General features: G+C 34.3%; 1 protein-coding gene across 1 annotated transcript; it reads left to right on the top strand.

Annotated features, from left to right (window-relative positions):
• Nucleotides 1-2668: 2668 nt before the first annotated feature.
• Nucleotides 2669-3911, top strand: J4E82_008055 (uncharacterized protein; the record flags this gene model as incomplete). The annotated part of the gene is made up of 2 exons (XM_051734294.1): nucleotides 2669-2833; nucleotides 2883-3911. 2 exons carry the CDS (start codon nucleotides 2669-2671, stop codon nucleotides 3909-3911), a joined length of 1194 nt encoding a protein of 397 aa, XP_051585888.1.
• Between the last annotated feature and the right edge of the window lie 8672 nt (nucleotides 3912-12583).

Below are 12583 nucleotides of genomic sequence, written 5' to 3'. Positions count from 1 at the left end.
TAACTTTTTAGCAAGACGTAAGCACTCTAGTGCTCTAGCAAATGCTAGCTGCACGCGGTCCGTATGCAATGCGCAAACTGAAGGTACTATCATACAACTTATAACGGCTTACTACATGCCCTTATCATTCCAATCCATTCTTACTTCAACTGTTCGGACAATGCCTCGTTGACTTTCACGACTGGCTGCATCGTCCTTATCTATCGCTTTGTCGAGAGTATGCATTTCTACTTCTGCGCCGACAAGAGCAAGGTCTGAGTTTGATTCGTTTTGTCGTTCCAACCGGTCCCTCCCTCTAGTTGCAGACGAAAAGGGATCGAGAGCTAAGGACCTTGAGTGAGGGGCCGATCTCGATGTGAGACCGCGTTCCCAAACACGATTAAAGAATGGACGCATAGTGGGAACGCAAGCAGCTATGATAACAATGTTTTGCTCAACCCTGCCAAAGAATTAGTACATAGGCTTCAGTTTTGATGAGGGAACGTGACGTACAAGCCCCACAGGACGAGCGGTACAGGTTTCCATACTACGCATTGATTAGTGTCGTTCTATCATCGTCCCTTGAGGAACTCACAAGGGTCTGTCGTGTCTGTAAACAGTGGTAGATATGTTCCCTTCACTGTAGTGACGACTGCGGACAGCATAGTCATGCTCATCATGGCAATCAGCCCTGCTTTTGTAAAACGAGGCATCTGAAGATTCCAGAATGCGCGTGATGGAACAATTGCTAGAACCATGTCTGTAAGTGCAGTGTATGCACAAAGCCAGTAAGAGAAGTAGTTGACAATATCCGGGCTCCAGCATGAGCCTGGCAGGGTTTTCTCCCACAGCTTGCTAGTTGGCTGACATTGTGCAAACACTAGGGCGATAGTGATGATGGCGAAGATGACCTGCAAGATCGCCATTGTATGTAGGGCGATGGTCCGCTGTGGGTTCAAGGGAAGAATTTGACAAACAAGTATCGCGATAGATATGTTTGGGAAACTGAATGCAGCTACCGCATGCTACTTAGAGAGAGGAACTGTAATGATATATTGCAGGTCACCTACCAATATTGAAAGCTGCGAACATGTCAGCTCAGACACCGCTGGAAGAGGACCACCGTTGTGACCAACTTACGATATCCAAGCATTTGAACCTTAGCACCCTGGAACAGTCGCTGGTTGCCATACTTTTCTGCCACTACTGCTGTGTGCTGGCCGAATCCCAACTGAACTCCATAATGTACGAACGATGAGGCGATGACACTAAAAATCTGTTGGAATCATGAGAACCCAGTCTTGCTCGATGGAAAGGCTGTGCAGCAACTCCATACCAGTGACAGGAAGATGAAGAAGTCGTCCCATCCAACGACGTGGACTATCCTTGCTCGAGCAAAAAGCTTGATACCACAGTCATAACTGCGGCTCCAGTCATGACCCATGCTACAACTAGAACCTCTGTCTGTCTGTTCTCGGTGAGATCCACAGACTCTGCCATCATTGCAGAGTCTTCTACGTGTTGGAAAGGGAAGCAAGGCACCTGAAAACAAAAGCACTCAGACTTCGATAGTATTAAGATGTGATCGCGGTTGCATTTCACTATGCAGACCGACGGTTTGTAGGAACATACGACGAAGAGCTCGAGGCGAGCAAATATATTGGGATGGCACTCTGGTCAAGGGATGAAAATTAACACGATGAGGTCAATCCTACATCGAGGTCAATCACTCCCAAGGCCACGGTACAAATTACGAAACATGGACAAGGGTTACGAACCAGCTCATCCAGTGTCGTGTATCCTGCCTCGAATCGAAAGGCTGGCATTATTTCATCAAGCCAAGAAGCGGCAGAGTTGTTAATCTCGTTCGTTGGAGAGCACAGGGATTCTCCATAGAATTCTTATTGATGTTTAGTCTCATCCTTCGAAAATCCTGAATGCTTTGAGGATGTGGCACAGTTGCTTCGGACGAATTTCTCTGTTTGCGTCTGCGCAAATTTACCTAATACCGCATGCTACCTGCAGGGTCGCCTCACTCAGGATAGCATTTTGTCATACTAAACAAAGCTATAAATCTGTCTTCTGTTGTACTCAGTTGTGTTGGGTAATGGTGTCCAGAGAGGTTGCGATGTACTGTGCATGGCTTCTCTCGGGTGTTCATACATTAACGGAATCTTGACCGAGCCGTGTCCCTGGGGCCGTCGCTCCAGCCCGCACCCCACAAAAATACCATATAGGTTACCTAACTATCCAGATCCGGTCGAACCTTATCGAACCAACGTCGCGATAAGGATGGGATGGCAATAGGCGCAGCCCTCCCTGGTTTGAACAAGTTGTCTGTAAGCTCGTCAAGTACCTAGGTAGGTACCTAGGTATCTCTGATATGAAGTCGTGCCTACTCGGGCCGGCCAGCGCTGGACATAGAATGCCTTGTAGATGTGTCTTTAATGTGCCAACGCAACGTTTTTGTACCCTCAGCTATGTCACTGAAGCGGTAGTGAGGAAGCCGTACACGTAGTGCGAGTCATGAACAGCGTCGCATAGCGCCACAGGAAGACAGCAGCCGCACTGGGTGCGACTTCCACCAGGGGGTCTGTACGTACGGAATTCTTATATAAAGCGTCTTGACTCTTTGATTCTTGCACCAAGGTCGGAAGAAATCGACTTCATCACTCTACACCCAGGCAGTATGTCGACATCAGTTCCAATCATTCTCGAGCGCATCACGTCGGCCGGCAAGGCTTTTGAAAGCAACGAAGTTGGTTCACGGGAAAACTTAATCGACCTTGCCAGAGACCTCATAGCAAGTCTCGAGATTCCGAGTGAATTCCTACAAAGAAGTTTTTGGGCGGAGGTTGGTCGCCCAAATCCGAATGGACGCGATTGCGCTAATCATATCGAAGCCTGCATTATCTGCACATTGCAAGATTGCCGTTGAAGTCAAGCTCTTCCAACATCTCAAGGATGCAGGCGAAGCTGGCCTCAGCGCCGATGATCTTGCACGGAAAACAGGCGTTGAGTCGACTTTGCTACGACGGATCATGCGTCACCTGATTGCCACGAAGGTTGTTGCCTTCTCTAATGACCGTTTCCTCGGGTCAAACCTCAGCGATGGGCTTGCAGCAGAGAACTACCAAAAAAGTATCGACTTCTGCTATGATGTTGCACGGCCATCATTCAATCGCTTTCCCGACTTCTTTAAGACTACGGACTACAAGTCACCGGCCTCGCCTACGGATGGGCCTTTCCAAATGGCGCATGGAACGCAGCTGCCATTCTTTCCATGGCTGGAGGCTACACCACCCCATCTAGATGAGTTCGGTAACTTCATGTCAGCGTACCGGGCTGGTAAGGCGAACTGGTTCGATCCAGGTTTTTATCCAGTCGCCGACCGACTGATCGAAGGCTTCAATCCTGCCAACAACGAAGTGTTGCTGGTAGATGTAGGTGGTGGCCGGGGACATGATGTCCAGCAATTCGTGGCGCAGTACAAGGCACAGCCTTCCCAGGCTGTGCTCCAGGACCTAGAACCTGTCATCGCTAGTATCCAGGATAAGGACAAACTGCCATTCGACAGCACGGTTCACGATTTCTTCACCCGGCAACCAATCAAGGCCGCAAGGGCATATGCACTCCATTCTATACTACACGATTGGAGTGACGAGGAAGGAATCAACATCCTCGAGAACTTGAAACCTGCACTCAAGCCTGGGTACTCGCGGGTGTTGCTGAACGAGATCGTGTTGTCGGAAGAGAAGCCCACTATTGCTGCCACATCGATGGACATGATGATGTTAGCACATCTCTCTGTACATGAGAGAACTGAATCGGATTGGAGAAGGATACTGCAAAAGGCCGGATTAGAATGTCTACATGTATATAGCTACCCAGGCGTTGCAGAGAGCGTTATAGAAGTAGAACTAAAACAGTAGAGATTGTATAGAGAGATATATAATTAGATCTTTAATACTCTAGAAAATATCGCAATACGTTTAATATAGAACTCTGATAATACAATAGTATTACTATAATATATTACAGATTTTCTACTACTTATTATAGAATATACTCTATACAACTAAGCTATATAGTGTATTAATACCTAGTATCTATATAATATTATATAGATACTATAATATAAAATAGTTAAAAGATTAGTATTAAAATAGAATATATATTTAAAATAGCTTTATATACTAGCTTACTATTATAGCTTTATTACTACTAATTTCTTTATAAGTATAAGAATAATTATAATACTAAGTATAGTACTTAGCGCTTAGCGCTTAGAGCTTAGGCCTTTATATATTATACTATTAAAATTATAAGTAATACTATATTATTTTATTATAAATATATCTATATAAATATTATAAGTACTAGCTATCTTTTCTACTTAATATAATTAATTAGATAATAACTTAACTATAAAATCTTACAATAAACTCTGTATAAGTATAAGATACTTTACTTACTTTCTTTAAAGTTCTTTACGTAATATTAGAACTTAGTAGTTAAGTATAGTTAAAGTGTAGCCTAAGAGCTGCGCTCTACTTATACCTAATCACTAACCTCTATAATTACTATAACTATACCTGTAGCTAATTATAGATATTTCTAGATTAACTAACTATATTTTATATTTTTATTCTACTAATTTTAACTATAAAGGCCTTAAAAGTAAAGTAACTAAGTTTTGATACTACTTTTATCTTTTTATTTTTATTCTTTTACTATATACTTATTAGTTATATCTACTCTACTTATATAAGCTATTTCTAAAGCTTTTTTAATTAATATTTAAATATATTATTAGTTAAGTAAAGTAGTTTACTTCTAGAAATAATAAAAATAAAAAATATCTATTATAGTAGAGCTTTATTTATAAGTGATTAAAGAAATACTTAACTTACTTCTATAACTTTAAGAAATACTAAGACTAGTAGTTATTAATCTTAGCTATATAAGCGTTTATGTAATACGCTATTAACTATACTTATAAGTTATTAGCTTTTAGCTTTATTATATAGAAATATAATATATTTTCTTATAAGTTATAGTACTCTACTATTATCTTAAGTAATAGATTATAGCTTTTAGAATTAGCTTTAGTATACAGGAAATTGTAAGTAAGCTAGTAGTATATAATACTAGTAGTAATTACTAGTAGCGTATCTTTATATAGCTTTAAAAGAGATAAGCCTAATATAAACTTAAATAGTATTATATATTATATTTTTTTATATACTTGTAGTAAACCTCTAGTACTATATTATAAATAGTGTTTTTTTAAAACTTACTATAGAAAGTAGCTTTAAAAACAATTAATAAAAATCTATATATAAGCAATAGCTATAAGTACACTTATAGATATATTCTTAGGTTTAAATATAGTAGTAATATCTAGCGCTAATAGTATTAAAAAAAATAAGTTATATATTTCTAAAGAAGTCTACTTATTAACTTTTATATAATAAGGTCTTTTAAGCTATTTTTTTAAGTACTATAGTTTTGTTTTATAGTATAACTTTATAATAACATTAGTAATAAATAAGTTTGAATAAGCTTCTATTTTTAAGTTTAATAAACTTACAAAAAGTTACTTTAAGTTCTCTTCTAGATAGCTATAATTTGAAAAATTATAGATTAAGAGATATTTAAGCTTTCTACTAAACTATAAAAATATATAAATGTTATTACTATCTATATTCTATAGTACTAGTCTAAGTAACATAAGTAACTAAATATACGTAATGTAACTAAGTAGGTTATACTACTACTTCTTCTAAAGAGGTTATATTTAGATTATATTATAAGTAATACTAGAAGATCTAGATTATATATAACTATAATACGCTAGTAGCTTAGAATATGTTATAAGACTATAATTCTAATTATATAGTATAAACGTATAGTTTTAATTACTATAACTACGTTCTACTAGAGAAAAAAAACAACTTTATAGTATAAGTTTATTATAAATTATAAGTACAAAGTAAAGTACTTAATATAGCTAATATTATAGAAGTATATAATAGAATAGTAGTATTCTTATAAAAGTAGAAGCCTCTAAACGCTAAGTATTAGAAAAAATTCTATATTCTAAATAGTTCTAAGCCTTTTTAAGTACTTTATATACCAAAGAAAATAGATTAATAAAGAAATACATAGGATTTATATTAGCTAGATCTCTAAACTATAGAAAGACTAAATAATAATAATACTCTTTAGAATTAAGGCTTATAAGCTTACTTATTTATTAGTACTAGTTAAAGCTACTAAAAAAAATATACTTTATTACTTATATAGTAGAAAGAATATAGTATCTAATAATAAAAGTTATTATACTTCTATATTTTAAAAGTTAAAGTAATTAACCTAAAGCTATAAAAGAAAGAATATCTTAAAAACAAATGTATAGCTAAAAGAATAGTGTATAGTTCTAGTCTTGTATAAGTCTTAAAGTATAGATTAGGTCTTTCTTTAATTATCTATAAATAGAGCTACTTTGCTGTTATAAGCGTATATTACCTTTACCTTTTTTTAACTTCTTATTACCATATTATTAAGATACTATATCGAAAGAATCTTATACCTTTTGTATAAATTAACTAACTAATTATATATATAAACGAATTAACTAAGCTTAAGAAATAGTATACGTAAGCAATTTAAATACAACTAATAAGTAGATAATAAAAAACTAAAGGTAGTATAAGGGACTAGTATAGGTAAGCTGTTTTGAATCTAAGTATATTAGGTAGAAAAACTAGGTAGTACTTATAATGTTAATATAGATATATTACTAATAGGGTAATATAGTTATATTTATTCCTAATAGTATAATAGAAAAAGTCTAAGCTCTAAGCGCTAAGCGCTAAGTTAAGAGATGTTATTATTCTTATATAAAGAACTTAGTAGTAAAAAGCTATAATAATTAAAAATGTTTTAGATGTATTTATTTTCTTTAATAGTTTTTATTCTACTACCTAAAACTATATTATATAATAACTTTGCTTACTATTTCTAAGTATAAGCAAAAGGTTTATATAGTTAACTTATAGTTATTTTAGTTAGCATAAGAATAGTACTTATAAAGAGAACTTAAAAACAAATAGTTTTTTAATCAAGCTTATTGATAAGCTCTTTTAAGCTTAACTTAGATAAGTTAACTAACTATCTATAAGCTTATACTTAGTACTTAAAGTACTATTTAAGTAGTTTATACTAAAGATAATTTAATTCTTACTCTATTAAGAAGTAGCTGTTAGCGTAGTATCTATAGCTAGTATTATTATTAATATTATTATTAAGAGGACTATAACACCTGTAGTAAATAGGCGCTTTATTTCTATAATATAGTAATATATAATAAGTTTCTATGTATTATAGATAAGATACTAGAGTATAGGAGTTAAAAAAAGAATATTAAAGGTTATATTTCGATTTTTTTTTAAATGTAAAGTTTTGTAGTTTAAGGCTCTAATTATATTATTAATCTATTATAGATTATAAGTAGAGGTTAAAGTGCTTAAAAGAGGTAATATAATAGTATAATAAAAGAATAGCAGTATGCTTGCAGAGTTGGAAGCATCTAGACGCTAAACACAATAAAAAAATAAAAAAGCTCTGCTTATCTACTATTAACTAAAATTAGTTTTAGGAATTTTTAAATTAAGCGTCTAGAAGCTTCTACCTTTATAAGTATACTGCTATTCTATTATAATTTTGTAATATTAGCTATTTAAGCACTCTACTCTATGCTTATAATCTATAATAAATTAATAATAGAAAGTAGTCTTTTTATTCTTTAGAAAAACGTAGTTATAGTAATTTAAACTTAACCTTTAGATTATATCTTTTAAAACTATTAGTAGCGTAAGTATTATAATTATAAAACGTTATTCTAGTATAAAGTAGAAAATACTTAGAAAAACTATTAATTAACTCTAATTATATTCGTTTAGTTACCTGTCTTACTTAAATTAAACCTTTAGAGCTAAGTAGACTTAACTTTTAAAAAAAAAACTTTTATATATTTTCTAAGTTTACTTATAGAGAGCCTTAGTATTCCTTAATATATTATTAGTTATAATAGCTGCTGTCCAGAGGCTATTATTAGTTATAATAGCTGCTGTCTAGAGGCTATTATTAGTTATAATAGCTGCTGTCTAGAGGCTATTATTAAAGAATTTAAGTAAACTTTAACAAGCCTATCTATAAGTTTATTAAAGTTGCTAGATTTATTAGATAATCTTTAGGTATAAATTTGTGTAGTATACTAAAAAGTAGTAGTACCTAGTTATTATTATAAGAGCTAGTAATATCCTCTTAACTATTATAACAGGCGTATAATTGTTCTAGAGAAGATATCTCTATATTTTGAATCTTAGTTGCGAATTCTCCACTGCTTTAACTATATCTTTTTTTTTAATAATAATAGCCTCTTTTTCTATAATAATAGCATCGTCTCTTATAATTATAGCTTCTTCTCCTATAATAATAGCCTCTTTTCTTATTATAATAACCTCTTTCTCTAGAATAATAGCTATAATAGATTTACGTAACTACGTATTCCTAAATACGCTCTACAATATAAACTTTAGCTTTACTTACTCTTAGGTAGTATAATACTACTATAAATAATTAAAGTAAATCTTTATAAGAGTAGACGTATAAAGAATTAACTAGTTATTTTTAAGTACTTTAGTAGGCTTTTAATTCTAACTATTATTATATAGGCTATCTAGTATAATAAGCTTACTTATAACTTACTACTAGCTAAGCCTTTTTTATTACTATAGAAGACTATAAAGTTTGCCTACTTTTATAAAAGAAATAAGAAACTTCTACTTTATAAAGTCTAACTTTAGCTATCTTAAAGCCCTAAAGAATATATACTTATAAGAAGTATATTCTAAGTAAAATAGTATATAGTTTATTTTTTTTCTAACTCTCTAGAAATTAAAGTTAAATATTTCCTTAATTACTTATAGATAAACCTACTTTATAGTTATAAATCTTTTTTATTCTTACTTATATCTTTATTCTTCTCTTAGATAAATTAATTAGATTAGCTAAGTAATTACGCGCGTATACAAGTTAGAAAAGCTTTAGAGATAGCATATATAAGCTATAGTAAGTTAAATATAACTAATAAGTAGATAGCAGAAGTTAGAGATTAAAGAATAGACGTAGTAATAAATTAATATAGTTAAGTTGTCTAGTAAGGCGTATTAAGTTAGAAAAGATAAAAGTAGTACTTAATAATAATAATAATAATATTTATATATTGGTAATAATATAATATAGTATTATCTATAATTCTAGAAATAGATAAAAAAAAGTCTAAGCTTTAAGCGCTAAGCGTTAAGTGCTACGCTTAGTATTATTATTATTCTTATGCCTATTAAAAGAAACTAGTAGTAATTAAGCTATAATAGAATATATAATTATAACTAATATAATCTACTTAGAACTTAACTTATAGTATACGTCTTACAAACGTATATACTTTTATAGTATATTTTATTAAAAAACAAACAAAAAGCTATATATCAAGCTTATATATAATAATAATATACTATAAATCTTAGATATTAGTACTCTTTTTATAATAGCTAGTAAAGAAATAGCTATAGTATATACATTATCTGCTTAAGGGTAAAACTAATAGGTTTAGTAAATATATTATATATAGTTAGTTAGTTCGCAACTTTAATATACCTATAAACAGACTTATTATAGTTTACTTAAGCCCTTATATAATTGCGTCTAGAGAGCTAATATTATAACTAATAATATATTAAAGATTATTAAAGCTGTCTATTAGTTAACTTAGAGAATATATAAATATTATATATTTTTAAAAGTTAAGTCTCTTTAGTCCTATAATACTATTTTAGAAGGCAGCTAAACTATATATATTATAGCTAATTAGAGCAGGTTTATAGTTTTTCTAAGTAGTATTTACTTTATACTAGAATAATATTTAAGTGTTATAGTATCTAGAGTACTAATAGATTAAAAAGATACAATATAGAGCTTAAGTTTTAATTACTATACCTACGTTGTAACAGGCTAATTAAGAGATGCTTGCTAGTAGTTTAGGTTAAGATAAATTAACTATTAAAGCTATCTTAAGATAGAATAGATATTTGTATGTGTAGCGGTTCTAAACTCTAGGCGAGTTCCGGGTAATACTTAGTGCTCTAGCTAAGCTCCGCCTAAGCTCTAATACTATCCTAAGCAAGGTTAGAAGATTCCTCCAGCCCACATCAAACTCTAGCTAGGTTCCAGCGCAATCCCAAGCGAGTTCAGATAGCTGCACTAGTCCCAAGGCTACCCAGCCAAGGCTTCTTATCCCCAGGCTTCCGCCTGTTACAACCTCCTCTCTCCCTTAGGGCGAACTTCACCTAACTGCCCCTAAGCTTAGTAAAATCCAACCTGCCTCCGTTAACTTACTTCTACAGGTATTAATTTCCTAACCCTACACTAAGATAACAATGCGACACCCTATAGCTCTGTAACGTAGTCCTGTTATTCGCGTATGTTACGCAAAATCTGCTTAATCTTTACATCCGCTGCAGCCTGTTTGCGATCGCTCTACGTTTCTACTATAAAGCATGCTTAACTCTGCTGTAAGTCCGCTGTTCAGTCGCCAACTTTCTATGTTACGCGCCGTATTTTAGTCTCCTCTCCGCGCTGTTTACGACTTTAATCTAACTTCTTTACAGGCTCTGTTACTATCCTAACCGCAAGTTTATTGCTGTAACGAGGGCTCGAGACACACGTCCCTCGAAGGAACAGAGTACGCGCTAAACCTGCTTATAAGGCGCGCCTCGCTCTGTAGAGCGAGGTCAGGATTATTCTCTTTACAACCTACACCTGTAGTCTGAATACATAAGCTATCTCCTACTATCCTTAGTAACGTGAAGCAAGCACTATTGCCTACAGTTACGCCTTACAATTGCGCCGCTCTTACTTGTTTGCTACCCTGCTTTATTTAATCGCGCATAACGAACTTACCTAGAAATCCGCGCTAATTGCGCTTCTCCTCTTACTGTAGGAGTCCTGTGCTTAGCATATCTCGTAGCTATAAGAGTAGGTGTTAGAGACGCTTAGGAACTCTAGAATAGTTACCCTATATTAATAACAACAATATAACTAAGTACCTCCGCTACGCCTTTAGTGCCTGTAACAAGAAGCCTAGCACCTTGCTTAGCCGCCCCTAGAACTCTAGTGACGACCCTAACAACAGTAATAACAGCAGTCCTAGCGACTTACTTACTAGCTAAGCTCTGCGCTCCCTTAACATAGCGCTTAAGAAGCTAAATAAGAACTTAATTTATTTAGAGTGCGCTAAGCACATTATAGAGAGAGTTTAGTGTAGTTATAATTAAATAACTACGCGTTAGAAGTCTTGCGCGCGTTGCCGTAAGAAGAACTGCTGCTGCACTTTAGTAAGTTCTTTACCCTAATTGTAAGGCGTAACTGTAGGCAATAGTGCTTGCTTCACGTTACTAAGGATAGTGGGAGATAGCTTGTATATTCAGACTACAGGTGTAGGTTGTAAAGAGAATAATCCTTGCCTCTCTCTGTAGAGCAAGGCGCGCCTTATAAGCAGGTTTAGCGCGTACTCTGTTCCTTTAAGGGACGTGTGCCTCAAGTCCTTATTACAGAACCTCCCTCTCTAGGCTAACGTCCTCGACAGCAGCGGCCTTAATAAAAACCTCTCCTGTTGTTTTAGGAGTAGGAAAAGAGTGTCCTCTACTATGCGCCCTAGGTCTGTTGCGCTTACGGCTCCTCTGCGCTATTCTTATGTAGCTCGTATAATGCTTAGAACTTACCCTACAGTAAGAAGATGTAACAGAAAGAGTTGTAAGGACTGTTGCTTTGTTGTAATAATATTACCTTGTTGTAATAAAAATTTTTTATATTGTTAAGGTAAAGGCGGAAAATTTTTCGCTCGCTTGTAGTGATAGCAAACAGTTATTGTTGTGATATATTGCTGTTGTCCTCTATGTCCCTTACACGCTTAACACCTTCGCATTGCACACTATATAACAATACAACGCACACTTATCGCACACTACTCGCACTCTAAGATAGTCTACTATTCTATTCCTAAGTATATTTTAAAAACTGTCTTTAAGGATGCTAGTCCTTACAAGTAGAGCGAGCGCGACAAGCGCGTGTTAGAGGTAGCTATTACGCTAACTTGCCTGCGCTGCGCATAAGGCGTAGCTAATAGCAAAAAGCTTTGCAAGAAGCCTAGAAAGAAGCGCTGTAGCTATTATATTAAGGGCAATTGTAGCAATTACTTCTTAGTAACTTTCCCCTTAGTTTTCCTAGACATTTAGACTTTTGCTAATATTTTGTAGGTTCCTAGGGATATAGTTAGCAAGCTCAACTAGCTGTATCGCCTTTAGGCTAAGTATAACACTACTGTGTCAAATTCCAACAATCCTAGGATTATGTTACAAGCAACAAAAGGAACTCCACCCTTGATGAAGGAGTTGGCGCGGAACGCCAACCGACGACCACGTCAGAAGGTAACGATCAACGCGGGGCGCTGATCACGTGACTGACATCCCGCCAAGGC

The sequence above is a fragment of the Alternaria postmessia genome, assembly GCF_024291825.1.
Source record: "Alternaria postmessia strain BMP 2775 chromosome Unknown scaffold_61, whole genome shotgun sequence".
In the NCBI taxonomy this organism is placed as follows: domain Eukaryota; kingdom Fungi; phylum Ascomycota; class Dothideomycetes; order Pleosporales; family Pleosporaceae; genus Alternaria; species Alternaria postmessia.
The sequence above is the reverse complement of the archived record's forward strand: the minus strand, read 5'-3'. Positions and strand labels throughout refer to the sequence as shown.